Source organism: Drosophila ficusphila, unplaced genomic scaffold (assembly GCF_018152265.1).
Source record: "Drosophila ficusphila isolate 14025-0441.05 unplaced genomic scaffold, ASM1815226v1 contig_198, whole genome shotgun sequence".
NCBI lineage: Eukaryota > Metazoa > Arthropoda > Insecta > Diptera > Drosophilidae > Drosophila > Drosophila ficusphila.
In genome coordinates this window covers 7,657,414-7,684,720 of record NW_025064092.1, presented here as the reverse complement: position 1 = coordinate 7,684,720, position 27,307 = coordinate 7,657,414, and the positions used below count along the sequence as shown (strand labels likewise).

Sequence of the window (27,307 nt, the reverse complement as noted above, 5' to 3'; positions counted from 1 at the left end):
ATCTTGTGTCGCATAAAACGCCGAAAAGCATTTCCACTTTTCCAGCACGCACAACAAATAAACTCATCGAATTTCTCTTGTTAATTGAAATAAAACTATTTCAACTCCATCTCTGGACCCCTTAAAATCCGCTTGGGTTTCCAGGCAGAAACTTGGTTTCCATTTATTTGGGGTGAACAAGATTGAGGGCGCCCAAAGAATACTAAATGTGAAGGTCCCAAAAAATACAGCCAGAGTATTGGTAAACTAAAAATAAAGAGAAGGTCACCGGCTGTATTAATATGGTCAAAATAAAATCAAAAACATTTTAAATTAGTTTTGCTTTGGTTTCCTGAAGAACGGATCATTAAATCTGAATCGTGAATCAAACTTGGGATAATCTGCCATTCTCGTTCACAACTTCTCCGCCTAGAAACTCTGCTTTCCAGCAAGTTAGTGCCAAGTTTTGGCCATACTAAGTAAAAGCCACTTAAAATAAAAAAAAAAGTGCAGCAGGAGAAGGAGAAAGAGACCGACACACACACGAAACTCATAAAAATGCTTTGTGGTTGAGAATTTCTTTTCTCTTTTATTTTTTGCTGTTATTTTTTATTGTTTGATGGCAAGGTTTTTGTCCTATCCCCAAACTCTCGTCCGGAATTCTTCAACTTTGGCTCCTGCCTTTGAGTTCAGTATTTTGTTTTTTTTTTTGGTTTTCTGCAAACTTTACAAAGCATTAACACCTCATAGATGGCAGACACAAAAGCGGGGGTAAGAGCGAAAAAAATCAAGTTAAAAGCCACAAAACTTCAAACTCAAATATCGTATGTCACGTCACACATTGGCAGGACCAAAAAGGGGGGAAAAGGACAACGGTGCAAGGAGTGCACGTAGATGGTAAAAATTTGATTAAGTTTATTAGGGCCACGACACTCACTTGACATTTTCCCCAGATTTTTGTCTCTCAAAAGTTTGGGGTTTATTGAACACTTTGTTTTTGAACGAACAAAAGAACTTCGAGCTAAATGTTTATTATAACGCGCAGTTGCTTTAATTTTGAATTGGATTGAAGTCTTCCCTTTAATAAAACAAACCTTTTATTACACTTTAAATAATTTAGAAATTTTCTTTTGATACATAGCATTGTTTGAATGAAAGTTAAAAACGAAGAGCGGTGAAAAACGAAGATTGGGCGACGGGTCTGCTATTTTTTTGTTTGTTTTTGAGATGATTTTTACGGGCAACTCTGCTGGACAGCTGCTACTAACAAATGGTTGGAAACTACATATATCTTGAGCATTTGTCAGTAAATTCTGCAAGGGAGCTGCCGCCGTTTCTCTTATCCATACTATCTTACAGTTTAACCAATCCCCGATTGAATCTTCGATTCCGTGCGCCACTTAGACAACAGTCGCCAAAATGACCGTAATGTCATCTGGCTTTCCGCCTGACGCATCAATATTGAGTTTTCGGGCATTCTGACTGAACGGAGAGTCATGATTCGGATTGAAGCTCAAAGTGCGGGCCATCAGCGCCACCGCATTGGCGGTCATCTGAAGGCGTACGGGATCCGAAACGCCCGACATTTCGTTCAGGATCTCGACGAGAAAACCCTCCGGCACATTGTCGTACACCCCATCGGTGGCCAGGATAATAACGTCGCCGAGCTGCGTGGGGAACTCGATTAGGTCCGCCGATTCCGGACCATCCGAGAGCACGTTCAGATCATGGCCCGGCGGAGGAGAGGACAGTTGATAGGGGGTGTTGAAGTGGTGCTGCTGCTCCACCGATCGGCAAACCACGGCACCAGATCGCACCACCAGAAAGCCACTGTCCCCGATATTGGCGGTGTAAAGGGTGCTGTTCGCACGATTGAGGGTCAGGATGCAGGCGGTACAGCTGCCCACCACGGGGCACGTTTGCTCCAGGAGAACGCCATAGGCTCGGCCGAGCAGCAAGTCCGGTCTTTCCGGCTTATAGTCCTTGGCGCAGGACAACTGTTCACAGGATCGCATGAGGAACATGCTGAACTCACCGGGATCCACGCCATAGCTCCGCCAACCGCCCACGCCATCGGCCACGCCCAACGTGTGCGACATCGAGTTGGAGGTCATGAACCAGGCATCCTCACCGAACTTCCCACGATTGTATTGTGAATGTGTGATCCGGTCCTTGGCGAAACCGCACACCACACTCACAAGTCGCGGCAGTCGAATGCTGACTTTGTCCTCGCGTCGAATGAAATCACCTTCGCCACCCGAACTCCTCCGTTGGGCGCTCATCCTGGGGTTGTGGGTCTGGTATTGGCGGTTCCTGGTTATCCAACCCCCATCGCCATTGTCTTCAGTACGCAGCTGCTTGTTGAACGAAACCTCCTTGCCAGTTCGTTCCCATAAACGCCGTAGGAACCGACCACTCTCGTACGTCAGGATCAGGGCGATCTCGAGCAGTTGCTCGCAGTAGCTGAAGAACGATTGCTGGATCGACCGGCGAGTGGTCCTTCCCATGTCTAGACTGAAATCCACATCAATCGCATTCATCGCCGGCGTTTTTTTTTTGTAACAAAATGCTGTGTACGTGTCTCCCAAAATCAAATGGATTGTGTGCTATTCAAACGAATGCCAAACGAAAACTGAATTTTCAAGGAGTCATAACAACAAATGTCGGTTTGGAGTAAGCCAAAGCCTACCAATTAAAAAAAAAGAATATATATAACCTATCTAATACACCCCATTAAATCGCATTTCAATTGATATTTAAGTCCGGTTAAATTCCCTGTAATAATTTTTGGGCAACCGATACCAAGTGCTTCACCCGCCGCCTGCAGTTCTCCCTTCCCATTTCCCTGCCCAAACGAAAGTCCTGTGGAAATGGAGGCCTCAACTCAATTATGCACAATTACGGACACAAACAGATACCAAGTGGCGCCACATGGGAATGCCCCTCTGGAACCCAAACCAACCGAAATTTCGGGGCTTCCCCCGTGGACTGTGCACTTTTTTGGTTGTCTGCGAATCGGAAGGCAGTGGCTGCAATTGCAGTTGCAGATGTGGCACTTGAATTGCATGCATAGCTCATTGCTTGCCACTCGACTGGGATGAAGTGGCGCAGATGCCGAATGGGTGGCGCAGGTGGTGTTCCACTAAAAAAAAGAGCTTTATTTATTCAATAGAACCATTTTTAATAATTTGAGGAAGTACTTGAGACGTTCTAAAAATATTTCTATGCAAATATTTATATTTTCAAATTGTTCCCCTCTTAAAAAAAATATAATTTAGAACACACATACCTGCAAATCAATCCTAAATTACGATCAGTTTGTATATTAGAAAACAAAATGTTTGGACAATATTCACTGGAATGGGAGTTGTTAAAGCAACTTTTTTGTTTTCTGTGTGACGTTTGTTGAAATGCCATTGAATTGCTTAAATACTTTCATCGTCGTCATCGCTTAATGGTTTGCCTTTTTTGGTTGCCATGTCTACTTGGCGTTGCGTTTGGGTTTTGGTTTGGGTTTGGGTTTGGGTTTGGTAGCTTTAGGTGCCTCTCCCCGAAAAATAACGATGCCAGCATATGCGAGTGGCATGAATAAACGGCCTGCTTGAACGAGTGAATGAATGAATGAACGAACGAATCACTGACTGGATGGCTGATATGAAGTGCAATCAATGCAAAAACGTTTTCAAGTGCCCAGCAGCCAGGCAGGCAGTTAGTCAACCATCCATCCAGCCATTTATTCAACCAACCAGACTAGACAATCCAGCACCAGATGCAATTTTCCCCCGGGGGTTTCGGGGTTTCGGAATTGGGAGAGGGGAATATTAGATGCATGGCCCACACACAAGCCATGTGCGTCGGTGTGAAAGGATTATTCACACACTATTGATTTCAAATTGAGTTGACTTCAAATCCGTCTGAATTGACAGCAGCCAGCAGTCAGCAGCCAGCAGCCAGCTGCACATGGCAACACATCCCATTCCCAGGCTCTCCACCAGGAAGTTGACTAATGAATTTAATTTGCAGTGGGTGTTGAAGCAAATAGAGCAGCTCACAGACCTCGCAGCCAGAGTCACAGGCTCTCAGATCAGCGAACCAGCAACTGACTGATTGACTGCCCGCCCAAAGTCCTGATGTCTGGTGTCCTGATGCCAGTAAGTAGGCAACTGTTTTTGTTTACCCACTTGAGGGCCCCCACATCGCCGATGAATTGCCGCAATTGATTGACATTGGCCGGATGCCGCAAATATCTGACACCCAAGGTTTTGGGTTCGCCTGCATTGCTGGTGCAACAGGAAGTTTTGAAAGCTCACCGTAAAAATAACTTTAAAATATATAAGCTATAATAAATAAAAAAGGTATACTGAAAAATATTTGTTAATTAATTGTTTTATTTCAACATTTTGAATTGCAAAATAGGAAATGGCAAACAAAAAATGGTAGCTTATCCTTTTCTCTCTCCTTTTATCAAAACTTCTATTCGTTACACAGAGAAAAATATAAGATTCAGTTTCCAATTAATTTATTTACATGCAATGATTAAAGTAGAAAGATATACATACATACTAGTGTTCTGTGTATGAAATTTAATATCTTGGTAAATAGTAAATACAAACATACAAACATGATATTAGCTGTTAGCATTAAGTAACTGATTTAATTAGCATTAAGTAACTTACTTAATATTCAACACTTGTTCAACATATAAATTAACCAGTGGAAATTTATTGAATGGCAAGTAAGAATCCTTTTTGGGCAGTGCAATGACAATACAATGTGAGCGTTTGGTCAAAAGGACAAAGGGCCGCGCCACAATTGCCAACTGACCAATGATCAATTTAATGGGAAAACAATATTGATAGCCGAGGAGCACTTGGCAGGAATTTCCTGTCTGCGGACAGGATGCTCGAGGAGCGGAAGTGTTGCGGTTTTCGGTAAAACTCGAAGGGAAACGTGGAAGCTGGCCACAGTTTTGTTTGTTTTCCTCGGAAACTTTGCAAAGTTTTGGTGTTGTGTTGTAACTAAATTTCGAGAGGACAAAGGGCAACACTTTCACTTCGTCTCGGGAGCTTTCTCTGTTTGGTTTCTTGTGGTTTATTATTCACGCCTGAATTGATTGTAAATTAAAGTTTGTGTCGTTGTGCATTTTGAGGTCAGCCTATGGCAAAGTTTTCTTTTGTGTTAGTGTGTGTGTGTGTGAGTGTGAGTGTGGACTTGGGGATCTTGGGTCCTCGGGTCCGGCCTTTGTCCTCCGTTGTCCTGTGTGTAGTCCTGTGTGAAGTCCTTCTCGGTCCTGGGTCCTTGATGCCCTTCCATATTAGAAGCCAAAAGGCATTCGAGTGCACATAAGACGATTACACATCATTTAACCGACGCACACTGCAAAACTATGGCCCGAAACCCCCCCACTCACCCACTCACCCATTTACCACCCACCCACCAGCACCTTTTACACTCTGTAATTGTTGCTCCTTCTTATTGACTGCTGCATATTGATTATAGCGCCCGTCGCCTTGGAGTTTCCTTCCCAAGTTCATTTTCGCATTTTCCCTCTTGACTTGACTTGATTGCCGGCATTTGTCGTTTCTTGTTTCTTGTTTAAAATTCAATCGCTGCACTCAACTGTGCACGAAATGTATTCATGTGTATAAACTTTAGTTTGGGGCTTTTGGTTCTCGATGTGTATGTATGTGTGTACGTTTTGAGACAAAATTAATTTGGTGTTAATAAAGTGAAAGTGTGGCCCGGCTTTCAGCCTTTGTCTCTCGGCTGTGATAACTTTAAGAAGGCTTAAATTGATTGCCTCCTCGAAACTTTAAAGAGCCCATTTTGATTGGGCTTTTCTGGGTGCTCCCTTCTGTTGGGGAAATGTTTAAATGAAAGGTCTTAGTCGCTTAGGGTTTTTATGTCGTGTCGACAGATTTCCAGTCTACTTTCAAATTTTAAACTTCCAACATTTTAGTCTGTATATTTTCGAATTAGACTACGATTGATCGGAATAAAAATGCAAACCAGTAAGTTTTCGCAAACCGTTAGTAATCCGCTAACTTCGGTGGGAGTGGGCGTGGCAGTGGGGCTTGCCGCCTGCGGCATTGTGGCTCAAATCTTTAGATCGCCCACCGCCTCAAATCGAATCGGTCGGCTGTGGTTGCGCATGGGAAATTTGGGAACCAGACGCTTTTACTGCGGCGGCTTTCAGGTGAAAATCTAATATGGGAAAATACATAATATTATAATATATAATATAAATATGTATATTACGATGCAGGAGCGAATGACACCCCGCGAAGCGGCACAAATTCTGGGCACCAGTCTCAGCGCCCCATGGACCGAAATGCGAGCGGCTCACCGACGGGTCATTTTGGCCAATCATCCGGATCGCAATGGGTCACCATATCTGGCTGCTAAAATCAACGAGGCCAAGCATGTGCTTCTGGACCGAAGGAATCGAACCAGAACAAAATAACAAAATTATAAATGTTTAAAACCAAATACCCCGAATCTATTGCAGCTAAGCAAAATGAGATTGCAAGTGTATCACGCATTGTAAATTATTAAACTGATAGTATTATTTGCACCATCTGAATGTGTGAACATTTCCAAGTATGCGGTGAGGTATCTCGTACATAAGTATACGCATTCGTATTTATTTATTTGGTTTTTGTGAAGCACTGCTGCTAATGTCCTGTCCTCAGAGGTCCTCCTGCTAGTTTGGCGATCCTTTTTCCTGTCCCACGCACGCCACAAAGTGCCTGTTCGCTGGGGATGCGATGTGTACTTGGGTCAACTGAACTGCTTCCTTTCTGCAGCTCCTTAAGCTGCCAAACTTTTGCCACTTGGCCGCAGTGCTCGTCGAGTTGCTGGTGTGGGCCTTTCTGGGGTTAACCCTCTGGATAACCCGACAACATAATGGTCAGTAAAACTTAAAATAGTTTCTTTGCGTGGAAGTGTTTTATTGAGAGTGCATCTAATCTAAATCAAAGAATTATTGTTCATATTCTCCGAGTTCCTTGCATTAAAATAAAAATTTGATTTGATCCTCGATTTGTTCGATATCATTGCCATAAGAAATATCGTCAAAAATCCATTAAAAAAATCCCATTTATTATTAATAAATACGAAACTTTCAGGCAACTTTTGGAATTTCCAACTGCCTGTAATTAAGGGGTTAAGCGAAAAGGAGCCACTGGCCAATGTCCTGGCATGCACTTGACGGTTGTTCTGCCCGCACCCAAAAAATGCATCTCCTTTTCCAGTCTTCTTGGAGATCAAAGTTGGCAACTTTTGAGAGTTGAGGAATTTTCGACAAGGCGACTTGGAGGCAAACTTTTGTTACTGTACCTGAGCAAAAGGACGAAGGACGATGGACGAAGGACTCGCCACCGAAAAAGGAGGTGGAATTAGAGGCGGCAAGTTTAATTGTTGTGTGTTGTCCTGCCTTTTGGACCGACCGGGCACGAGTATAAATTCAACCGGCGCTCAGGTGTCCTTAGTGGTGTTCTAATTACTAACAAACTTAATTTGCTACAAGTTATTTTCTTGCGGACGGACACCGCTCACTCGTACTCGTACTCGTACTCGTACTCCTGGTCGCACTTCCCTCGGCTACCACTTTTTATGGCCATGGCCACTTGACTCGCCACTCCTTCGGCCAGGACACTTAAGCCCACGCGAATCCCGGCCTTCCCTCTGCTCGAGAGCTTCGCTGCGCCGAAGGAGCGTGCAAAAATAAAGGACACGGCAGGCGGAGAGTCCCCGAAAAAGAATAAACTCAAGAACTAAGTCGCCAGAATCCTGTGACAGGGGAAAAATTCGGATGCAAATGAGACCAGGAATCACATTTTCAGATGGTTTTTATAGTGTTTGAAGAAAACTCTCGAATACATTTACACACTTAAATCGAAATCTAGTAATAATTCAAATTCCATTCAAAAGCAAATAAGAAAATCTCTTCTGAGTAAATAAGGTAAATATTTATTTTACTCAGGCCTGTTAATCACAGCTCTTGTGGCATTGCAGGCACTGTTTTTCTTGAGGGCAACCACAATCGGTGTTAGCCGCCTGCTTGGGTCAAAAGTTCGAGTGATTCTCGTTTGGGGACCCAAGATGAACAGCCAGCAACCGACACTTCATTGGCCAAGACGGCAAACGGGGGCAGTGGATATGGTTTTTCGGCTTCGAGTTCGAGGGTTCGAGGTCCTCCTTCTGTCCCAAGACCTTTAAGACGGGGCTCTCCCGGTTGTAAATTATGCGCTTTGGCTTACAAATTGCATGTGCCTGGCAGCATGAAGCATGTGGCCAGTCAACTGGCCGACTCCTGCCGAGGATGCTGATGCAATTCTGTCCCTGACTTGGCATCACCTACGTCACCTACGTCCAGTTCCTTTGCCTTTTCCTATTTGTCTGTTTTTAACGCCTTTTGCGAGGGTACTAAAACAAAACTGAGCATGTTGGACAATAAATAATTCAAGAAACTGTTTAGCAAATAACTATCTAACTATCTGGTTATATGTTAAACTAATAGATATTTAAAATATGTACTTTGATGTAGAGATTTATTTATAGCCTCATAACCTTCATATAATATACGATTTCTTTAGGTTCTGTCTTGTTTTTTATAGAATTTCTTTTGTAGGGTATAAGAGCATTCGCTACACCTCAGATTGCATTCAGTACTTGCATCCACAGCCTCCAACAAATGCGTGGTCAAAGTTGTTTGCATGTCCGAGTTTGTAGCCGGGTATTCAAATGAGCGGCTTGCAACTTGTTTTTGCGGCAACTGGGCAACTTCTTGGACATACTTTTGCCCCGACTCAAAGGCAAATATTTTATGCTTTACGTGGTTAGGTTACTTGAGAAATTACGTGGCTTCCTGCGCACTTTCCACCCCGTTTTCATTGTCTTTTGATGGTGCGGCCCCCCCCCATTTCGCCCCATTTCGTCCCCATTTCTGCATTAGTATTTAACATGAGGCTGCCTAAAAGTATGCAAAGTTATTTCTTGTGTGCGTCTTGCGGGTTAACTAAATGCTACATCCTAACTCTAAACGCATTCAACTTGACTTTTTATCTTTAACCAACCCATTCCATGCCATCCCGTCCCTTTGAATCCATCTCATCCCCCGTTTGCAGCCAGAATGCTTTTGTGTACTTAGCGCAACCGCAAAAAAAAGTTGTAAAAATCGTGTAAAAAATTCTCGCACACGAAACGTGCAAAATGCGTTTTAGTTGTGGCCACACTGGACTCTAATAATTTATTTTAATGATAATGCATGGTGGCCATTCGGCGTGGTGGTCGGTCAGCCGAAAGTTGCTTTCTGGGGTTAAGTAACCGCGATGCCTGACTAACTCGACTGACTGAGTGTCACATTCTGGTTCCTGGTGGGCGAAAGAAAGTTTATAGAGGCCGACTTCCCCGAATCAGTTTTCGCCTAATGATATGCCAGAAATATTAAGTGCTCGACACGCTCACTTGGACAGTTGAGGGGGGCGTGTCGCATATAGCGCATCATTGTAAAACCCTTTCGGCAAGACAAGTGCAAAGTTTTCCCCGCAAAAACTTTTATGCTACCATAAAACTTGTGCATTTTTCTACAAAACAAAGAAGAAATAACCAAGCAAGGAAGAAAAAAACAGGATAAAATACACCCGAAACAGAAACACAGTTGGTCTCACTTTTCTTTTTTTTTTTTTTTTGCTTAAAACAAAATGCAAATAAAAAAGTTTTACCCTAGGAGAGCCGCTTTTTTCCACGGCTTTTTTTTATTACTTTTCCAAGAACTACTTGGACCGAAGGTTGCTTTGCTTTTTCAGTGGGGGAAACCACAAAGTTTGGCGGGTTATTGGTGGGTGGTTTAGCCCCTGGGCCCGCAGCAAAAAGGTTTGAACCGAAAAACCTTCAAGGGAAATGTTCTTTTACCGCATTTATGGTTTCTTGTAAATTTGTAAAACACTCATAGAAACATTTCCGTGATGTAAAAATATTTGAGTTTCTCTCACATTGTAAACAAATTGATATTTAATTTATGAATATTTACTAAAGAAGATCTAGTGCCTAAATAAAGTATTTGTCAGATTCGAATGTGTTTCTAACATTTTGATCGGTTTTAAGAATATTCGTTATTTGGTTATGACTTTGAGTACGTTAACGTATCAACAAGTAGATTTATCTCCGCTTAATCACATCGGCTTTTTGGAGAGGAACTCGTTCCCATAGCTGTCGAAATCCCGCATCCGATTTCCGCGGATTGAAATGGGCGATCGTATCCCTCGTGTAACCAGTTAAAACTCCAGGCACTTCCGCGGAGGCTTCCTCGTCGAAGTGGTGAACCTCGTCGTTTCCGAAAGAGCCCTCGTCCATAAACTCCAGTGCAAGTGTCTGCGCAGACGAAAATTCGATTAATATTTTATACTATTTGGTTCACTCTTTAAAAAAAAAAACACTATTAAAATGTTGTACTCAGGAACACAAAAAATAAAATCAACTTCTTCTTATTGGTTTCCCACTTACCACGTGGGTAAAAACGGCAACCACTGCCAAAATGGCCAATAGTTTGCGAAAAAAAGCCATGGCCAGAACTGGTAAAAGTAGAATACTTTAGGCGCGAGTTTAAATCGATGTCAAAGAAGGCCTCACAACATTTTCCGTTGAGCGACGAAAACAAACTGAAACCGCAAAACCGGCAGCGAATTGAGCCCAGTAAATCGGCTGGAAGGCATTATAGTTGCGGCCCCACGTGTGCCGCATACCGAAAAAGCACCATTGACCCTGCCAATACTATATAGTATACTAAGTGGGGTTTATTTTTAGCCTACGGCGTCATACCCTCCGCCCACTTCTCACCTTTCCGATTCACCTGTCGGCTCTGTTGACTCATTCAATTGCCCGCTTTAATGATGGAAATTGCTTTTTTTGTGCCGCTGCCGTCGCCGTTTGATTTGTGTTTTAATTTCCATCAATGGCTGTGCGAATTATTGACCAGAACGTGGCTGGAAAAAACGTTCAGCAATTTGTGTGTGATGTATGCGCAAAAAGCGTCAGTTGTCATGTTTGGCTGTGAATTATGATGACTGGCCGCAGTGGTTGGGGTTAAACGCAAAAACATGGCTGCAACACATTAAATATTAACTTCAGATTGTCCCTGGTTCAAAATTCAATGATAAAGAAATATTGCCATATAAATTATAATTATTAAGGTTGCCTAAGTATTTATAACAACCTTTAACATTTAAATTATCTTTTTTACGAATCCAGTTACTCTACACGATTTATATTAGTTCACGACTTTTTTCTGTTAACGAAACCCTTGAACACATTTATTTTTCTTATAAATAATACTCCTTGCAGTCTTCTAAGATCAGTTTCCAACAACCCACAATTTAAAATGAAGACAACCATTGCCATTCTGGGAATTTTCGTGGCTATCTTCTGCAGTCTGCAATCTCCGATCGCAGCTGTATGTTTTCCATATTCCATTTCCCATAATCTTCAATGTAATCCTTTTAATTCCTTACTAGTGTGATATTGAAGTGGTCTATAATCAAGCAGTTGAGTTATGTGACACCTTCTCCTTTTTCAACTTCGACTTTTGTGAGAGATTTTCTTATGTAAGATTACACATTGTAATTTATCTTGAAAGTAACAGACTAATCATATTTTTTTAGGACATCAGCAACGAGAAATTGGTGGAATTGCTTGAGTCGGAAAAGGCATCTGTCTGTAAAGCCCCACTTTTTTCGACAATCTGTGCTGTTTGCGATTTTTCATCCATAATATCCAATAATCAAAATGTTACGATTAACGGTACAAACCCAGCCGGAAACGCATAAAACCCCTTGGATGCCCCTAATTTAGTTCCCTATATAGGAGTCTAATAAAAACCAAGATGATAACAAGAAATCAACCGAACCGGTATATTGAACATATATAACTACACTAAATCCTTCTGTTTCTATACTTGGCATGCCAGCCCTGAAATATATTCCCCAAGCATTAAAAATATTTTGTTTTTATAGGTAATAAAGGAAAAAAAATGGGTGTTTGAAAACATAAACAAATGTTTTTTTTGTACTTTTAACGTGAACATTAAATACATCTGTTTTTTATCATCTAACCAAAGGAATAGTTTAATGCCAATTAAATTGCATTCGGTGGCTTGAGTAGTTGGGCTTTTCTAGTTTCCAAAACTATACTTTGTTTGGCTGTAAGTTGTTTCTTGCCCAAATAACAGACAAATTACCAATGGAAAAAGTTTTTTTTTTTGCCCAAAACTACAAAAAATGGCTTTAAAAAACCCAATTTTTTTGCATTATCTAAGGAAGTACTCTTCCAAATGTGGAATGGCATACATCGTTGAATTCGCAGTAAAATTTCCTATCCGATGGTATAAACACCCAAAAAAGTTGAAATTTTGCCATTTTTCGCAAAAAATGACGATGTTACCCCTTATGAAAAATGCGAAAATTGGCCAAAAATCATTTTTTTTGAATCGTCCAAAAAGTGATTGGGCTCGTTAACTGTGGTCATAAGGTGCTCAAAACAGTGTTTGGTTCCGCTGTAAGTCACTTTTTGGCCCTATTACAACCAAAAAACTACTAAAAAGATAGTTTTTTTTTTACCAAAATTGTCAACAATTGTCTTTTCCAAATTGGTTTTTATCAACTAACTAAAGGATCAGTTAAATGACAATTAAAATAGGATAGATAGTTGTTCTACATTATTTCTGCTCTTTTTATTAGTTTTAGAAATAAGGCATCATAAAAGTAGTTTTTAAGTTGAAAAAAATATAACCTTTTACATATTACTTAATTATTCAATTTAAGTTTACTTTAGGAATAGATAAACTTTCATTAAGATTGCTGTTTGCTCTGAAAACCCACGATTTGTATTGGGTCACGACTTGACTTACCTTCTTATCATAAACATTTTTCCTATATATACCAATGTGTTAGGCTTTCGGAAGTCAGTTGGAATACTTACAAACCAAAATGAAGATTTCCGTAGCAATTCTTGGCCTGTTCCTTGTGGTTTTCTGCAGTTTGGAAACGCCTACATCAGCTGTAAGTTCCGTTAATCCTCTTTAATAATTGTTTTATTAATAATTTTTAAACCCATTTTCAACATCCATTAGGTTTTTTTTCCGCCTCCCAAAATTTTCTGCAAACATTTTCCCGTTTTTTGCCCTGACATCGATGATAAAGCAACTACAGTAAACTCAGCAACTACAGTGGATTCAGCAACTACAGTAGATGCAGCTACTACAGCATCTTCAGTAGCTGATAGTACAACTGCGGCTCCTGAGGGTACGACTGCTGCCTAATGATTCCGTCCCTTAACCCATTAAAGACCAATATTGTGCACTTTATCCTTTGATTCTTTCACTCTGGCATGCCAACAATTTATAAATAAACAATTCCCGAGCATTCAAAATAATTTGGTTTACATTTATTCGGTAAAAATGGGAATGGCAAATAGAATAGTGAAGATGAACAGTAAAAGCCTATTCAAATTACTTTTTCCCTTCTCACAACGGAAATTTCCATAAAGTTAATCACTCGGCTGGATTCCTCACACCTTGAAGGCGACTTTCAGTAAAAATTCAATTAATCGTGAGCTCTATCGGAGAATGCAATCGCTTATGAACTCATAAGTACATCAGCGCCCCTCCATCCGTGCCTCGAAAATACACACAGAGCCCTGTATTTAGTGGACATAGTTAAAGATCGTTATCCAATTAGTCAAAAGCTCGTGTAATAAATTGCCCGAATTAAGGTGCGGAATTTTAATTACATAATTTACGCGTGCGTTGCGTGGCCATCGAAGATCCGAGGGATGGTTTTACTCGTACGCTGGCCCACCGAATCGGGATTCCGACCTGGCCAAAAAAAAAAAAAAAACAGAAATAAAACAAACAAGTCAAGCGCAGTCGAAAAAGTGCGTTTGATAGCTCATCTTAATAGAAAAGTACACGCAATTTGGGTGCGCGGTCGGGTCATTAGAAAAATGACAGTAATAACAATAATTATGAATTTTATCCGATTAACGGGAAGAGCCAACTAACGGGTGTATATATTCAAATATTTAGTGCAATGCGTGCCATTGAACAATTAATTCTTATCTAGTTGGGCTGATGCAACAGTCCCTCTGACTTTTGACCCCTGACTCCTAACTCCTGACTCCTGGGTGCTGACTACGACCTCGGTGGCATTTCTCACATGTCATCGTGGCCAGAACCGAGAGAAAATATTACCAAATTTGGCTTATTTCTTTTAAGTGGTCTTATAGTAAAATGAGAGTCATTAGTGCTTATACTATTGATCATATGAAATTATATTTCATTACATTGAGCTTGATTGTTTTCTTAAGGAACATTTTTAGAATAAATGTATCGAACATGTACCCTATATTTTTCTCTGCGTGCACCGCCAACTGTGGGGCAATCGCGTGTCAAATGCGCTCAATTTTGTTATGACAATGCGATGTAATTAGGGGCCACGCATAGGCCCGATGACGATGCCAAAGCCCATAATATATGAGTCCTGCTCCCAGTTGCCGGTTCCACTTTCCACTTTCCCCTAACCACTATCCCCCTACCACTTTCCCATTTTCAGTTCCGCCGGCTGGCTAATCGCTATCCCAGTTTTTGGGTGTGTTTCGCGCACTTGATAAATATTGTAAATGGCAGCACCCATTACATGCCATTCCCACCGACGACGATGACCGAAGTGTGAATGACAGTGGCTCGCTGAAAAGGCGGTGGGATTGTGTGTGGAAAGAGTGTGTGTGGGGTTACATTTGCATATGTAGAAAGTCACTGCGGCAGGGAGTGGTTTCGAATCTAATTGCTGCAGCGTAAGTTGCGTTCAGGTGAGTAAAATATCTAAAGTAATTCACTGGGTTCGATTCCATACATTACTCCTAATTAGGAAGAAGTTAAACTATTTTAACAACATTTTTTACTATGATTATTCTATTTTAATATCTAGCATACATAATCACAGGCAAAAGAGGCTTAGGAAAAATCGAGTGTGGGAATGTCGGGCCAACTAATTAAAACCACTTAACAAATGCTTTCTCAACTGTAAAGTTAGCTATAAACAACGAACCACACACACATACACACATGCAGAGAGAGACATATGCAACTTGAAACAAAATTAAAAAGCAAATAATTTTCATGGCATTTCCCGGGCAGCAGGAACGAAAAAAAGAGAGAAAAGCACACAGAGGCAAAGAAAACAAGAAATTCCAACATAATTCCAAATAATATTACAACACCTGCGAAACGGTTTTGAGTGGCCCACCAAAAGTGGGGGACGGATTTATACACATATGCGAGCGGGAAAAGGGCTTTTTCTTGAAAAATCGCTCCACTGGAATTAATTAATTTGCCGTTGACGCTACAGCGTAAAAAAAGAAAAACATAAAAAAGTATGCGAGAGAAAAATCAGTCAGCGAAATCAAAATAAATGAGAAGATGTGCAACACAGACACAAACTAAAATATTTTAAAAAGGATATTAAAAAGCATACAAAATTTAACACCTCATAATAAAATCTATATGTTCTTTAGACAAATATAGTTCTAAGTATTAGCCGTATGCATTTGATGTGCGGCGTTGAAAAAATTCCACTGCAACGCATTTTCAAGGTGCAAAACGCATACAATTTTTGATTCTGATTTGCCAGCATGTGTGTGTATGTGTGTGAGTGCAGGTGCAAGTGTTTGTATGTGTGTGTGTCTCCAGCTGTGTGTGTAGTGGCACTTGCTGCTCATTTTATGCTTCGATTGCCGCTAAAGTGCAGACGCTTTTTGCCACAGCTGAAGCTGAAAACTGAGAACAGAAAACAGAAAACTGAAGCTCCAGGCATCTGCATTTTTCATCCGATTTTGTGCTGCAAAAAACTGTTTCAAAAATATATCACATTTTCCTTATTTTTGTAATCGTCCAAAAAGTGATTGGGCTCGTTAACTGTGGTCATAAGGGGCTCAAAACAGTGTTTGGTTCCGCTGTAAGTCACTTTTTGGCCCTATTACAACCAAAAAACCACTAAAAAGATAGGATTTTCTACCAAAATTGTCAACTGATCTTTCCCAAATCAGTTTTTATGAACTAACTAAAGGATCAGGATTAAATAACAATTAAATTGCATTCGGTGGCATGAATAGTTGGGCTTTTCTAGTTTCCAAAACTATACTTTGTTTGGCTGTAAGTTGTTTCTTGCCCAAATAACAGACAAATTACCAATGGAAAAAGTTTTTTTTTTGCCCAAAACTACAAAAAATGGCTTTAAAAAACCCAATTTTTTTGCATTATCTAAGGAAGTACTCTTCCAAATGTGGAATGGCATACATCGTTGAATTCGCAGTAAAATTTCCTATCCGATGGTATAAACACCCAAAAAAGTTGAAATTTTGCCATTTTTCGCAAAAAATGACGATGTTACCCCTTATGAAAATTGCGAAAATTGGCCAAAAATCATTTTTTTTGAACCGTCCAAAAAAGTGATTGGGCTCGTTAACTGTGGTCATAAGGTGCTCAAAACAGTGTTTGGTTCCGCTGTAAGTCACTTTTTGGCCCTATTACAACCAAAAAACCACTAAAAAGATAGGATTTTCTACCAAAATTGTCAACTGATCTTTCCCAAATCAGTTTTTATGAACTAACTAAAGGATCAGGATTAAATAACAATTAAATTGCATTCGGTGGCATGAATAGTTGGGCTTTTCTAGTTTCCAAAACTATACTTTGTTTGGCTGTAAGTTGTTTCTTGCCCAAATAACAGACAAATTACCAATGGAAAAAGTTTTTTTTTTGCCCAAAACTACAAAAAATGGCTTTAAAAAACCCAGTTTTTTTGCATTATCTAAGGAAGTACTCTTCCAAATGTGGAATGGCATACATCGTTGAATTCGCAGTAAAATTTCCTATCCGATGGTATAAACACCCAAAAAAGTTGAAATTTTGCCATTTTTCGCAAAAAATGACGATGTTACCCCTTATGAAAATTGCGAAAATTGGCCAAAAATCATTTTTTTTGAATCGTCCAAAAAGTGATTGGGCTCGTTAACTGTGGTCATAAGGTGCTCAAAACAGTGTTTGGTTCCGCTGTAAGTCACTTTTTGGCCCTATTACAACCAAAAAACCACTAAAAAGATAGGATTTTCTACCAAAATTGGCAAAAGTCCTATTATCTCAACGGAAGTTTCCTGACCATTCTTTTCCATACTCATCTACCCATCGATCAACGAGCGCAGCTGAAACGACGTTGGGGGATTCATCGAGGAGCAGCAGACAATTATTCGCCTTGGACGAGCAGAGTGATTTATTTATTATTAAGGTTTTATGTTACTTTAGAGATATTCTTTTAAATATAGGATATTTTATTATAGATTTTATGTTATTATTAAATGAAAATGAAATTAAATAAAATGTTTTTTCTTGGCTTGGGGCTATATTGAAAATTATGAGTGGTTTATAGAATATCCTCATAAGGAGTGGCTAAAAAGGAGATGATGGCTCAAATCCCTAAATTCGATGGAAAAAACGAGTTCGAAATATTACTGACCATTTGGACAGCCAAAAAGGCAATTTCTGAAAACAAAGTACCAGGCGAACAGAAGTTCCTAGAAGGTGGAATTTATCAAATTAATTTATAATTTTATCCGAGTTTCAAACCCAATACTATCAGTGATGCTCAACCCACAATCCCAGTATTTTACGTGGATCGAGCATAGTCAAGTTTCGAACCACGACCCTTAGTACCATCCATAGAGGAAATTGTTGCATATCTTAGGGGGCAGCTGATTTTGGATTTCGGATTTTGTTGCCACCTTCTAGGCATTTCTGTTCGCCTGGTACTTTGTTTTTAGAATTTGCCAATTTGGCTGCCCAAATGAACAAAATTACTCTTCGAACTCGTTGTTTTCTATTGAATTATTGGATTTCAGACACCAAGCGAACATGATCAGTAGAAGGTCGCGTCTGATAAATATAAGTTAAATAAATAAGAAATACGTCTGTGTCAGGTTTCTGTTCGCTTGATGTCTAAAATTAAAAAAATATCCAATTTATAGTAAATACTCCTCGGAACTTGCTTGTTTTCGACCAAATGCTAAAAATTGCGATACCAGGCAAACATATCTCATTGCAAGTTGCTGCAGGTAAGTTTGCTGGCGTTTCTGTTTGCCAGGTTCCTAAAAAAATCCCCCACACGCTCAAATTCATTCAAACAATAAAAATTTCATAAGTTAGTTTTTATTATCTTCAATAAATAATAATAATAATAAATAAATAATTCGATTTCTAAATAATATTACTTATTAATAACTTATTGCTGGTTTCTTATGTTTATTATGTTGTTATAGCATATTGTATCGCCGACCTCCTCTTCCAACTGCCCTCGTTGATCGATGAATCCTGAAAGTAGAAATATATAGGGGAATGTCGTCAAGGTTGGACAGTTGTCAGGGTCGGACACTTGCAATTTTTCTAATAAACCAACTATCGCCATCTGTGTGCGAATGTGGTATTAATTGTTATCACTGTGGGAAACTTTTCATCCCTAGCCGCATCCCATAACTGTTAATTTTCCTGTTTTGTTGACATAGTGTCGTGATAGTGAAGAAGAAAGTATTCGAGAACGCGCTAAAAAAGTGGCATAATTCAGCGGAAAATATGCCATCCGCAGGGTAAGTTTAAAAATACGTTAAGTGGTTCCCCCTTAACGAAATACTAAAAAAAATTTGTTCTAAATAAAGCGATTTGGTAGTTATGTTGTGCGGTAGAGTTATGACTCATGTTGTCAGGGTTGGACACTTTTTGTTGTCAAGGTTGGACACCCTTGGTTTTTCCCAAATATACCTACATATTAATTAAAGAAATAGATTAAAGTTCTAAAAATAAAGTATGAGTTGGATGAATAAATAAATTTAGTAATTAATTACTTGATTCAACAAAAAGTGAATTAATTAGTAAATAAGTAAAAAAAATAAATCCTTTGAGTAATAATTTATTTTCTCCCTTTGAAGAGGTTCACGCTACAAGCGAACGACGGAAAGAGGTAAAGTCGACTTGCATAATGCTGTCCTGTTTGTCCTAATTGCGAATCTGATTAATTTTTTTTCATACTTGGTTGTAAAATTTGTTGTTCATAATGAAAAAGAGTCGAAAGACATAAAATACACCTGATCCATGGATAATGTCCTCTTTTATTGCTACTTTTCTGAAGTAGCAATTCAAGTGTCCAACCATGACTACAGTGTCCAAGCCTGACTACATTTTTTTTTTTTTTTAAATACTCGCCATTTCTATGTTTTTCATTTCACAACATAATTTTCATTGTCAGACATACCAATTGCCTTTACCTTTCATACTATTTACGCAAATGATCTTAATTCTTATTAAAACGATAATTATGGGCAAGGGTCAAAAATGTGTCCAACCCTGACGACATTCCCCTATATATGTATTAAATATTTATTATATTTAAGAAGGTCATATCTTAGGGAGCTACTGGTTAGTAGGTATGCCAGCTATAAATATAGTGAACTTTGGTCAATTTTCAGCAAACCCATCATTAAAATTGAAAAAAAATGTTCATAAAACATAAATGAAGAAATCTATAATATTAATTAAGACAAAAAAGTGAAAACCATAATTCTGTAGTTATCTATTAGGTGGCATGCCTCTGAAAGTAATAATTTTCATTGATTTTATTAAATATAGAGTATAGTGTTTTCTACTGGAATTGTCAACTGATCTTTGCCAAATCAGTTTTTATGAACTATGGAACAATGGAAAAAGTTCTTGTTGCCAAAAACTACAAAAAAAAGCTTTAAAAAACTCAGTTTTTTTTGAATATCTGAGAAAGTACTCTCCCAAATGTGGAGTGGCATACATCGTTGAATTCGTAATAAAATTCTGATTTCGATGATATAAACACCCAAAAAAGTTGAAATTTTGCCATTTTTCGCAAAAAATGACGATGTTACCCCTTATGAAAATTGCGAAAATTGGCCAAAAATCATTTTTTTTGAATCGTCCAAAAAGTGATTGGGCTCGTTAACTGTGGTCATAAGGTGCTCAAAACAGTGTTTGGTTCCGCTGTAAGTCACTTTTTGGCCCTATTACAACCAAAAAACCACTAAAAAGATAGGATTTTCTACCAAAATTGTCAACTGATCTTTCCCAAATCAGTTTTTATGAACTAACTAAAGGATCAGGATTAAATAACAATTAAATTGCATTCGGTGGCATGAATAGTTGGGCTTTTCTAGTTTCCAAAACTATACTTTGTTTGGCTGTAAGTTGTTTCTTGCCCAAATAACAGACAAATTACCAATGGAAAAAGTTTTTTTTTTGCCCAAAACTACAAAAAATGGCTTTAAAAAACCCAGTTTTTTTGCATTATCTAAGGAAGTACTCTTCCAAATGTGGAATGGCATACATCGTTGAATTCGCAGTAAAATTTCCTATCCGATGGTATAAACACCCAAAAAAGTTGAAATTTTGCCATTTTTCGCAAAAAATGACGATGTTACCCCTTATGAAAATTGCGAAAATTGGCCAAAAATCATTTTTTTTGAATCGTCCAAAAAGTGATTGGTCTCGTTAACTGTGGTCATAAGGTGCTCAAAAAAGATTTTGGTTCCGCTGTAAGTCACTTTTTGGCCTTATTACAACCATAAACCACTCAAAATATAGTGTTTTCTACCGGAATTGTCAACTGATCTTTCCCAAACCAGTTTTTATGAACTAACTAAAGGATCAGTTAAATAACAATTAAATTGCATTCGGTGGTATAGGAACAATCGGTGAAAATGTGGTAAAATAAATAGAAAAATTGTTATTATTTGATATTGATATAAAACATTTGTGATGACTCCAAGGGTCAGGGTAGAATCAAACACATTATAGAAGCGATAAAAATAATTTTTTGGGTCATTAGACAAGCATTGAAGCTTAGCAAGCAAAACACTTTAAAATAGTTATTTACCATGGAGAAATCTTGATAAGAGCGGTTCTATAAAACGAAGAGAACCACCGAATTTGAAGTACAGTTGGTTCATAATCTACGCAATGGAATATACAATTTTGGTTATTCTGGCTCTGACTCTGGTCCTTATTAATGGCCAGAAATGTTTGGCTGCTCCCTCGGCTGATGATCTGACCAAATTTGGGGAAATGGAGCGAACAATCAAGGAGCTGACCAGTTCGATCCTGGCCATGAGTGGAGCCACTACTGGTGAGTTCGTAATTAATAATGGAATCCTGTGCATTCCTTATATTTATATCATTTGTAGGTCTAAGTTCGGGCGATAGAAATGGCAACAATGCCTGGCCTGAAGATTTTCAGGCTTAAATTTGCAGAACTTCACTTGGCTCGGTCTACTAAATAAATTTTAGCAGCTCTGCAGTTTTATAATTCGTGACCCTCTTTTTTTTTTTAAATTTTTCTTTGAGCAATAAAATTTGAAGCAAACACAAAGTATCCAATAACTACATTTTCTTTTCATAAAGACAAGATCTAATCTTAGAGCGCCGCTCGAGCTCAAATGTGTACTCCATATAGAGACAAATTTAATCTGTTGTTTTATTATCAAAGCCGAAAAAGAACCTCTTGAGATTCCACTTACTATTCGAAAATCTTATTGTCTTTGCTTCGTTTGACACCCGCAGCCTACATAAGCAAATCCGAGACCGCAGTCCAAGTGCCGATCATTTTTAGGGAAATTGAAGTGCGAAGCGGGAGGAGAGGTCACAAATTGCCGGCAGAATCTAATCAAGTTAATTTACACAGTCGCACCCCATTCCTTCTACACAGAAAAAATAATCAAGTAATCTTTTATGTCTTTCTCAAAAAAAAAAAAGCGGGAAGTAACTATGTAATTCAAAAAAAATCTTAAATTGTTGCATCAACTTAAGACATTCAAACTCTCAAATTATTTGACAAGCTTTGCAAATCGGAAATAGTTTTGTATTTTGAAGTATTTTTTTTTACGAACGACTGATTATTTTTTTAAAAATGTACCCAATTTTCTGTCAAAGTGCCTCGATCTGTGGATTTTCCAAGGCAAAGACAACGCGTTGACTTAAGTGCCCCGCTGGCGACTCAATTTGCTCCACACAACCACCGATTCAATTAGCTGAGTGGGTGGGTGGTGGTTTTTGGGTTTTGGGGCTGGCCAAGGGTTGCGGTGGGTGGCGAAGGGTGGTTGTTCTGTCCGAAAATCAGCTGCTCCGCCAGCTGGCCAGTCAGCTGTTGCTCCAGAAACAGGCGAAAGTTAGTCGCGATCGCAGCAGCCATGCGAAAAGTGATGAAAAGCGACGATCTCGCCGACCGCCGAGTGTGTGTGTCATAATATCATTAATAAAAATATAAAACAATAATCGTCGGTGGTGTTGGCTGCTGTGTGGCAACATCACAATTGCACTTCCATCTCGCCGAGATCAACTGAAACCAGAAATCTGAACCAGAACCCAGCAGTCACCTCTGATGCGTGCCTACGAGCGGTGCGATCGGTGAGGCTTTCCTGCTTTTCTTCCTTATTTTTCCTTTTTTTTTTTACGTGTGTGTGTGAGTGTCCGAGTGGCGGAAAAGTGTCGGGAAAATGAACGTGGAGGAGTTGAGAGCCAATCTGCAGAGCTTCGGCTGGCTGGACTATCTGGTCTTCTGCCTGATGTTGGCTATTTGCGCCGTGATTGGAATCCATTTCTGTTTGCAGCTGCGAAGGGAGTCCAAAAAACAAAAGTCTCATGGTTCCGAGGAGGCGGCTAATAGTGCTGCCTCATATTTGGTAGGTGGCAGGCAGATGAAGATCTTCCCCATCACTATGTCATTAATATCCAGGTAAGCAAAAGAATAGAAATCACATGCAAGCTACTTTCAGTTTTAATGATTCCCTGTAGCGCACTTTTAGGCAAAAAGGTTTCATTAAAAATGTCTTCCTTTTCTATCATCTACAGAAATATCTTGCAGATGTATTAAAACATGAACTTTAATTCTGTTGTATAATTCAGATGGATAAGCCACTTGGTTACCTTGTAAAGTACTTTTTACAAGCCGCATAGTAGATAGTATTAATTAATTCAAGTTCCTTGGAATAAAACTGATAGCTCATCTCTAAATCCATTTGAACCATTAAAACGCCGACATGTAGTGTAGGTCGCAATTTGCTCCAGATTCGACTCGTTTTAGTCGCCGTCGTATTTTTAGCATAGTTCGTACAGTTCGTACAGCTCCTATCAACGCACCAAATCAAAATGTTTCATAATTAATAATTGGCTTCCCAGCGAACGGCTGGCGATTCGAGCTACCCGCATATGCAGGGCATTCAAATTGGCGACGCTCAATTGGCGACTGCGACTGCGAGTCCACCAATCCCTCAATCCAATCCCGACTTGTAGAACACATCGCGGAATGCCACTTGGACACTAGGAAGCCACGACAATGGCGAAAACACGACGACATTGGTGCTAATTGAATTGTATAAAACGCACTTTGATCTCCCACAGATGATGGATGATCGGTGAAGGTCAAGGCGGTTCTACACGGCAAGAAAATTTGAATTTAGCTTAAAAATAGTGTTTATGTTTCTGGAAAGTGGATCTCAAGCCACTTATATTGTTCTTTTCTTTGTAAAACATTTGCTGTAAATCTGCTTTTCAGCTTTATATCTGGCATTACGCTTCTGGGAACTCCGACGGAGGTTTATCTCTATGGTGCTCAGTACATGTACATTATGGGATCTCTGGTTTTAATGGGCTTTTGCATGTACTACTTCTTTCTGCCGGTGTTCCACGAACTAAATTTGATTTCCACCTATAAGGTGAGGTTTCTATGGAGTCTGCTTTTTTGTCACACTTTTTTCAATATACAAATTATTTGCAGTACTTGGAACAGCGCTATAACAGAAGTTTGAGGCTTTTTGGTTCCGTAATGTTTATTGTGGCATCGGTGGGTACTTCTTATGGGTTTTATTGTAATATTTATTTATATTTTATTTTGTATCATCACACAGCTCCTTTGGCTTCCGATCGTGATTTATGTGCCAGCTATAGCTTTCAATCAGGCGACCGGAGTGAATATCCACATAGTGACGCCGATTGTGTGTGTGGTTTGCATATTTTACACCTGCATCGGAGGTCTGAAGGCGGTGGTTTGGACCGACGTGGTCCAAACTCTGATCATGTTTGGTGCCATGGCCCTGGTTTTGGTGAAGGGAACCCTGGACATCGGAGGACCCGGAGTCGTGTTGCAAAGGGCCAGGGAAACGGCGCGCTTGGAGAGTCCAAACTTCAGTGCGGATCTCACGGAGCGGTACACGTTCTACTCCCTGGTTTTGGGCGGTGTCGCCCACTGGCTCAAGTCGAATGCGATCAGCCAGAACATGATCCAGAGATACTTGTCGCTGCCGACGTTGCGAGATGCACGAATCGCCATTTGGACATTCATTGCCGGTGTGTTGGCCTTCCTGCTGATTTGTGGCTATACGGGTCTCTTGATTTACGCCACCTATGCACAGTGCGATCCTTTGGAAACCAAATTGGCCCAGCGAAACGATCAACTGCTGCCGCTTTTGGTGATGGAAACCTTGGGCGCCTATCCGGGATTACCGGGAGTTTTTGTTGCCGGCGTTTTCAGTGCCGCTCTGTCTTCGTTGTCGACCGGGTTGAACTCTCTTTCCGCAGTGGTTCTCGAAGATTTTGTAAAGACCTCCAGGAAGACGCCCCTGAGCGAAGGGCAAACAGCTTTCGTAATGCGAAGTGTGGTTGTGGTCTTTGGATTTATTTTCGTGGCACTCGTCTTTGCCGTGGAAAAACTCGGTGCCGTTTTGCAGCTGACCATCACATTGTCTTCGGTGGCGAATGGACCGCTGTTGGGCATTTTCACAGCCGGCGTTATGCTGCCCTGGGTTAACTCGAAGGGAGCTCTGCTCGGCGGGTTCACCTCGCTGGTGGTCATGGCGTGGATGTGCGTGAGTGCCCAGCGGGATCTGGTCACCGGGGATCTCGTCTACAAGCGGAAGCCCTACTCAACGATGGGCTGCAACTACACGTTCGCCGGTGAGCCAAGGGAGTTTGCCCACCTGGCTTTGGATGCTGGTTTTAGGTGAGCAAGAATACAATTTCCTTCATTTTGATTTTCCTACATCTCTATGTTTTTGATGCAGCTCCAGCCCGAGTGGTCCCTTCCAGCTGCACCGGATCTCGTACCTCTACTTTACGCTCTTTGGAGCCCTGGTAACCATCGTTGTGGCCTTGGTCACGAGTCTCCTGCTCAAGGAGTCGGACTTGGATGGCGTGGACACCCGCTTACTCACGCCGTTCGTGAGGCGTTGGCTGGAGCGACGTCGCCACCGAAGATCGGAGATTCCGGATCCTGGACAGAAGAGCAGGAACAGGCAGGAGACGAAAACGTGAAGGGGATTACACCGGCGGTCAAAGTTAAGAGACGGAGACGGAGACGGAGACGGAGAAGGCTGACCGGCATCATCCTGGCAATGTTCCTTTCGGTAGCTTAGCAAATATTTAAAATAAAACACAATTCATAATTATTTGGGCCCCTGTGTCCCGTACGAAATGGGTTCAAAGCAGTTTCCTGCTCTGTTGCTGCCTTCTCTGTAATTAGAAAAATGCCCGCAGTTATGGTCCAGGACTCGAAAAAGGGGCAAGTGCAGAAGGGCACATGACCCGACCCGACAAATCAAAGCGCCGGCTGCCCAAATAGAAATTGCAAAAAAAAAAAACTACGGGTAAGCAAAGTGGTATTAAAAAAGTCGAGCTTTTTGATACCCTTATTGATACATAGGCTTTTAAAATTGTCCAAATCTATTATCCTCGTTGACCAAAGAAATAACTGAACTATGAGCTTTAAAACATATGATATCAGCTAAACAACTCCACTTATATACGCTTAAAATTCACCTAAGCGATTAGGAAGAGTAAATACTATATATAATTTAAATATTTTATAAGACTTTCCCTGGGATTACCATGCCCCAAAATGAATTTATAAAAATAGGAAAAAAAGGATCGGAGCTGGAGAGCCCCCCGTTTGTGAGGGTGAGGGTTCCGTTTCACTTTCAAGTGCCAGGCACAAGTGATTGGGCTCTGGATCTGAACCCTCTCTGTCTGGCCAAGGTCAAGTGGTTTGGGGTGGAAAAGCGGAAAAGCTGGGGGGTTTTGGCCAACCCGAAAGGGTTCCGTTTTCGCATTAGTTTCTACCCTGTGCCGTTAATTGAATATTTACTGCTTTTCATGTGTGGTCAAGTCTGCATCCGAGTGCCCAACTATTTTTTGGAGTCACCAAACCCCCAACCACCATCACCACTATACGAGTATTTGTATGTTTAGGTCGTTTATGCAGCAAATTGAATTGTTAATGAGCTGACAAATGTTTGCGAAATTAGTTTTAGCCTTGCTCTGCGGAACTTCTTCGTTCTCTTGCCGGAAACTTTTATCGATGATGAAGACGACATATGCTTTCGTATGCAGGTACAAAGCTCGTTACCCACACCGCTCCCGTTGCAAATTTTTGGCTCTTAATTAGCCGACTGCAAAAATAATTTTGCACAAAAGAGATACAGCGGCGAAAATGTCATCAGAATGCATAATGACAGTTTCCGGACTCTGTGTGGGTTTTCAGTTGTTTTTGCCTTTTTCCCCGTGTTGTTTTTGAAAATCTGTACAGAAGTGGAGATGAAACAGGTGCGCCACCTCGCGGCATATTCAAAAACTATGCTGTGTACGTATGCATGGCCAGTGACAGGGGTTAAGGCTCGGGGGTTAAGGGTTAACAGGGTTAAGGGGGTTAAGGGGGTCCAGGGGTCAGGGGTTAGGGCAGGGGCACAGCGACAGTTGTCATATGGGTGGATTGTTTTTTGGCCACGGCAGGAAACGGAAGCTGGCAGCGCTAACGTGCCAAACTGCCAACTACAAAAGCCAACAAACTCCTCGCTCTGTTAACTTGTTTATGTCGCCGTGTTGCTTTTGTGTTACTTTTTATGCTCAAATAAAATTTGCTCACCCTCTTGCCCCACTCAATACCCTTACTTAGAGATCATAACGAATATACAATTCACATTTCACAGTTAACAAATTTAAAGGTACAAATTTACAGAAAATATTTCACGTTTGTTTTAGAATACATTTTTAACAGGTACATTATTGGAAAATGTATTGATGTAAAAAGTGTATTCCTGAGATTTACCTTTAATCCTTCCAAAAAATAAAGCCCTAACGTACGTAGTTCCTTTTCCTCATTTTCACAATTTTTAAAAGCCTGGTGGCCATATAAATGCCAGTGACAATTTGCAACGGACCAACCTT

At 40.3% G+C, this 27,307-nt stretch overlaps 7 protein-coding genes across 7 annotated transcripts; 5 read left to right on the top strand and 2 right to left on the bottom strand.

Moving 5' to 3' along the window:
• Positions 1-1,053: 1,053 nt before the first annotated feature.
• LOC108095395 (protein phosphatase PTC7 homolog) lies at positions 1,054-2,614 on the bottom strand. The gene has a single exon (XM_017196478.2). The coding sequence runs from the start codon at positions 2,517-2,519 to the stop codon at positions 1,380-1,382; it is 1,140 nt and encodes a 379-aa protein (XP_017051967.1). The 5' UTR covers positions 2,520-2,614; the 3' UTR covers positions 1,054-1,379.
• Positions 2,615-5,882: 3,268 nt separating this feature from the next.
• On the top strand, positions 5,883-6,556 carry LOC108095286 (mitochondrial import inner membrane translocase subunit TIM14-3). The gene is made up of 2 exons (XM_017196328.1): positions 5,883-6,175; positions 6,245-6,556. Exons 1-2 carry the CDS (start codon positions 5,981-5,983, stop codon positions 6,440-6,442), a joined length of 393 nt encoding a protein of 130 aa, XP_017051817.1. The 5' UTR covers positions 5,883-5,980; the 3' UTR covers positions 6,443-6,556.
• Positions 6,557-9,970: 3,414 nt separating this feature from the next.
• On the bottom strand, positions 9,971-10,619 carry LOC108095283. Its single transcript, XM_017196325.1, has 2 exons — positions 10,486-10,619; positions 9,971-10,353 (listed from the first exon to the last, which is right to left on the bottom strand). The coding sequence occupies exons 1-2, from the start codon at positions 10,543-10,545 to the stop codon at positions 10,141-10,143; spliced, it is 273 nt and encodes a 90-aa protein (XP_017051814.1). The 5' UTR covers positions 10,546-10,619; the 3' UTR covers positions 9,971-10,140.
• A 713-nt stretch (positions 10,620-11,332) lies between these two features.
• Positions 11,333-11,974, top strand: LOC108095288. The gene is made up of 3 exons (XM_017196329.1): positions 11,333-11,431; positions 11,493-11,582; positions 11,640-11,974. Exons 1-3 carry the CDS (start codon positions 11,360-11,362, stop codon positions 11,802-11,804), a joined length of 327 nt encoding a protein of 108 aa, XP_017051818.1. The 5' UTR covers positions 11,333-11,359; the 3' UTR covers positions 11,805-11,974.
• Positions 11,975-12,942: 968 nt separating this feature from the next.
• LOC108095290 lies at positions 12,943-13,404 on the top strand. Its single transcript, XM_043207515.1, has 2 exons — positions 12,943-13,034; positions 13,106-13,404. Exons 1-2 carry the CDS (start codon positions 12,963-12,965, stop codon positions 13,292-13,294), a joined length of 261 nt encoding a protein of 86 aa, XP_043063450.1. The 5' UTR covers positions 12,943-12,962; the 3' UTR covers positions 13,295-13,404.
• A 7,644-nt stretch (positions 13,405-21,048) lies between these two features.
• Positions 21,049-21,338, top strand: LOC108095260. The gene is made up of 2 exons (XM_017196285.1): positions 21,049-21,221; positions 21,280-21,338. The coding sequence occupies exons 1-2, from the start codon at positions 21,056-21,058 to the stop codon at positions 21,336-21,338; spliced, it is 225 nt and encodes a 74-aa protein (XP_017051774.1). The 5' UTR covers positions 21,049-21,055.
• A 942-nt stretch (positions 21,339-22,280) lies between these two features.
• LOC108095376 (sodium-coupled monocarboxylate transporter 1) lies at positions 22,281-25,523 on the top strand. Its single transcript, XM_017196455.2, has 5 exons — positions 22,281-22,826; positions 23,646-23,805; positions 23,868-23,933; positions 23,998-25,088; positions 25,150-25,523. Exons 1-5 carry the CDS (start codon positions 22,588-22,590, stop codon positions 25,397-25,399), a joined length of 1,806 nt encoding a protein of 601 aa, XP_017051944.1. The 5' UTR covers positions 22,281-22,587; the 3' UTR covers positions 25,400-25,523.
• The last annotated feature ends 1,784 nt before the right edge of the window (positions 25,524-27,307 follow it).

Bases quoted from the DNA above. Each gene is read 5' to 3' on its own strand.
- LOC108095395 (XM_017196478.2), bottom strand. From the start codon at position 2,519: ATGAATGCGATTGATGTGGATTTCAGTCTAGACATGGGAAGGACCACT.
- LOC108095286 (XM_017196328.1), top strand. From the start codon at position 5,981: ATGCAAACCAGTAAGTTTTCGCAAACCGTTAGTAATCCGCTAACTTCG. The intron at 6,176-6,244 runs GTGAAAATCTAA...ATTACGATGCAG, and splicing joins TTTACTGCGGCGGCTTTCAG to GAGCGAATGACACCCCGCGA.
- LOC108095283 (XM_017196325.1), bottom strand. From the start codon at position 10,545: ATGGCTTTTTTTCGCAAACTATTGGCCATTTTGGCAGTGGTTGCCGTT. The intron at 10,354-10,485 runs GTAAGTGGGAAA...TCGTCTGCGCAG, and splicing joins TTGCCGTTTTTACCCACGTG to ACACTTGCACTGGAGTTTAT.
- LOC108095288 (XM_017196329.1), top strand. From the start codon at position 11,360: ATGAAGACAACCATTGCCATTCTGGGAATTTTCGTGGCTATCTTCTGC. The intron at 11,432-11,492 runs GTATGTTTTCCA...ATTCCTTACTAG, and splicing joins TGCAATCTCCGATCGCAGCT to TGTGATATTGAAGTGGTCTA. The intron at 11,583-11,639 runs GTAAGATTACAC...ATATTTTTTTAG, and splicing joins TTTGTGAGAGATTTTCTTAT to GACATCAGCAACGAGAAATT.
- LOC108095290 (XM_043207515.1), top strand. From the start codon at position 12,963: ATGAAGATTTCCGTAGCAATTCTTGGCCTGTTCCTTGTGGTTTTCTGC. The intron at 13,035-13,105 runs GTAAGTTCCGTT...AACATCCATTAG, and splicing joins TGGAAACGCCTACATCAGCT to GTTTTTTTTCCGCCTCCCAA.
- LOC108095260 (XM_017196285.1), top strand. From the start codon at position 21,056: ATGGAATATACAATTTTGGTTATTCTGGCTCTGACTCTGGTCCTTATT. The intron at 21,222-21,279 runs GTGAGTTCGTAA...TATCATTTGTAG, and splicing joins CATGAGTGGAGCCACTACTG to GTCTAAGTTCGGGCGATAGA.
- LOC108095376 (XM_017196455.2), top strand. From the start codon at position 22,588: ATGAACGTGGAGGAGTTGAGAGCCAATCTGCAGAGCTTCGGCTGGCTG. The intron at 22,827-23,645 runs GTAAGCAAAAGA...TCTGCTTTTCAG, and splicing joins ACTATGTCATTAATATCCAG to CTTTATATCTGGCATTACGC. The intron at 23,934-23,997 runs GTGGGTACTTCT...ATCATCACACAG, and splicing joins TAATGTTTATTGTGGCATCG to CTCCTTTGGCTTCCGATCGT.